General features: G+C 53.8%; 1 protein-coding gene across 1 annotated transcript; it reads left to right on the top strand.

The window, feature by feature from the left end:
* The first annotated feature begins 1,524 nt into the window (after positions 1 to 1,524).
* LOC125941815 (uncharacterized protein K02A2.6-like) lies at positions 1,525 to 2,853 on the top strand. Its single transcript, XM_049659663.1, has one exon. The coding sequence runs from the start codon at positions 1,525 to 1,527 to the stop codon at positions 2,851 to 2,853; it is 1,329 nt and encodes a 442-aa protein (XP_049515620.1).
* The last annotated feature ends 261 nt before the right edge of the window (positions 2,854 to 3,114 follow it).

Genomic DNA, 3,114 nt, shown 5'->3' with positions numbered 1-3,114 from the left:
GAGTCTGCACATTCTTGGTACCTTTAAAGCAACCTTACAGTGGGGTGATAAGTCCACAGTGCAGACCTTGTACGTGGTTGAACGTCAGCGCACTCACCTGCTTGGGCTCCCTGCAATTGAAGCCCTTGGTGTTGTTCACTTCCTGGATTCTGCCGAGTGCGTTCATTCCCCCACAGCCAAGATTTTCCAAGGGTTGGGAAAATTTCGGCAAGCCGAATATCGCATTCGCATTAAACCCGGCACTCGTCCATTTTCCTTGAGCGCCCCAAGGAGGATTCCAATTCCTTTATACGACGTTGTCAAGAAAGAGCTGGACGACCTGGAGTCGCAGGACGTCATAAGGAAGGTAGAGACGCCAACCGAATGGTGCTTCGGGCTTGTAGTCGTGCCCAAATCACCGGGCGGCTACAGAATCTGTGTCGATCTGACGAAGCTGAACGAAGTCATCGAAAGGGAGCGCTTTATCTTGGCGACGGTGGAACAGATCCTCGGCCAGTTGGGTGGAGCGCGAGTATTCTCCAAGTTCGATGCGCGGTCTAGTTTCCATCAGGTGAAGCTGAGAGCCGACAGCCAGGAACTCACGACATTTATAACGCCGTTCGGCCGCTACTGTTACAAGAGACTCCCTTTTTGTATTGCCACGGCACCAGAGTATTTCCAGCAGTTAATGTCGAGGGTTCTTGAGCGCTTTCCTGGGGTCGTGAACCTGATTGATGACATTCTAATCTTTGGGAAAGACCGTCAAGAGCACGACAACCGCCTGGCTGCAGTCCTTGCTCGCCTTGAGGAGGAGGGTGTCACCCTTAACGAAAAGAAGTGCACGTTTCGGGTCAGCTCGGTCAAGTTCCTTGGAGTAGTGATTGGGGCAGACGGGATCTCGCCAGACCCGGACAAGGTGAAGGCTGTCAGGGATCTGCCGCCACCGACCGACGTCAGCGGAGTACGACGATTACTGGGAATGACCAATCACGTCGCACGGTTTATACCTCACCTATCCGACGTTACGGAGCCCATTCGTTCCCTCCTAAACAAGAACAGCACCTGGACTTGGGGTCCCAGTCAAGAAAAAGCCTTCTCACGCCTCAAGTTGCTATTGAGCTCCGACACGTGTATGGCAAAATACGATCCTTGCTACCACACTGCAGTATCCGCGGATGCCAGCTCCTACGGTCTGGGAGCTGTACTGCTACAGGACCAGCTCGACGGGCTGTAGCGTATGCTTCAAGCGCGCTTACTCAGCCGGAAGCACGTTATAGTCAAACAGAAAAGGAAGATCTCGCGGTGATTTGGGCCATTTCACGGTACGACCAGTTCCTTTGAGGCCTAAGCTTCGAGGCAGAGACAGGTCACATTCCTCTGGTCACTCTTTTGGGTAACAAGGACCTAGAACTCGTGCCGCCTCGCATACAACCAATGCGAATAAAACTGATGCGATATCAGTACGTGGTGAAATATGTGCCTGGAAAGCACTTAACTACGGCGGACACTTTGTCACGAGCTCCCTCTGATTTGCCAGCTACTCGCATGGTAGGCACCCTGGAGTTGTTTGTCGGTGAAGTGTTCAAGGAATTACCGCCTCTTGTAGCAAGGCGGCTAGAAGATGTCCGCATACACCAAGCCCAAGATGGAGTCTGCTCTGCGGTCATGACGTACTGTATGAAAGGATGGCCAGACAAAAACAAGGTGCCCCTGCAGATCACTCCATTTTGGAAGGAGAGGGACAGATTGAGCATATATGACGGCATCGTTCTGCTGGACCGACGACTTGTCATTCCTTCAGCCTTGCGCCAGGACATTCTCGCCCTCTTACACGAAAGACATCAGGAAGTGCGCCGTTGCCAAGAACGGGCCAGGGAGTCTGTTTGGTGGCCTAACTGTAACATGCATGTTGAGCATATGGTGACCCAATGTGCCATATGTGCCGAGACTCGAGTTCAGCGTTCTGAGCCTTTGTTGCCCACGGTTACACCCGACAGACCGTGGCAGCACCTTGGCATCGATCTGTTTCAACTTAAAGGCCGCGATTACGTCCTGATTGTTGATTATTATTCCAGGTTTCCCGAAGTAGTCTCCGTGGGGTCCACCACGGCACCAGCCGTTATCTCGGCGATCAAGAGCTGCATTGCCCGTTTTGGCATACCGGACATCGTCCGGGCCGACAACGGACCACAGTTTGTGTCCAACGAGTTCGCCGAGTTTGCGCGGTCATACGGCTTCCGTCACGAGACCAGCAGCCCGAGGTACCCCCAGAGCAATGGAGAGGCAGAGCGCACGGTGCGCACAATGAAAGACTTGCTGTTCAAAGGTCCTGATCCCTACCTTGCCTTACTGTCGTACCGCGACACGCCCGGTCCCAACGGTATTTCCCCGGCTCAAGCCCTGATGGGAAGGAAATTACAAACTCGTCTCCCGAAACTACCGGAACAAATGGTGCCGTCGTTACCATGCCACACGAGTTTCAGGGAAATGGACTCGTCGAACAAGGCACGCCAAGCGATGAACTACAATCGCCGTCATGCTTCAAGCCAATTGGCCCCTTTGAGTCCTGGAGACTATGTATGGGTCACTGACACACGCTGCAGTGGTGAAGTACTCTCACAGGCTCAGCGTCCACGGTCCTACCTTGTTCAGACCCCCAGAGGCGTCCTTCAGCGTAATCGTCGACACCTGGTACTTCATTCATCGGAAGTGACCCCAGCTCAACTGGCAGCTTCTCCGCCTGTCACTCCCGAGATCATGCAGCCTGCAGCACCTCGGGAAGATCCAACGCAGACGGAAGTGACGCCGCAGGAAACGCTGACACAGACTCGCAGCGGTCGTATAGTGAGACCACCGCGGCGGTTGGGCTTGTAGGGACCTGTCCCATAAAGGGTGAAAAGGAAGGATGTAGAGGTCGCCACCTGTGTGCCTTGAGCAGGTGGCCATAAGGTGGCGCTACAAAGACCTGATATATATAAGGGGCTTTGGGAGAGTGTAATAACGTTTTTATTTTGGTTTCCGCTTGCCAGTAGTCCGCCTCGTCCCTCGGGTCCTATGCTGAACAAAAGGTGCTTACCATTCCACAGCACAACGTATGCCGATGTGATGCGTCAGGGGGCAGCGTCGCACCGGCTT

This window comes from Dermacentor silvarum, unplaced genomic scaffold (assembly GCF_013339745.2).
Source record: "Dermacentor silvarum isolate Dsil-2018 unplaced genomic scaffold, BIME_Dsil_1.4 Seq3722, whole genome shotgun sequence".
NCBI lineage: Eukaryota > Metazoa > Arthropoda > Arachnida > Ixodida > Ixodidae > Dermacentor > Dermacentor silvarum.
This window is presented reverse-complemented; position numbering and strand designations above follow the sequence as displayed.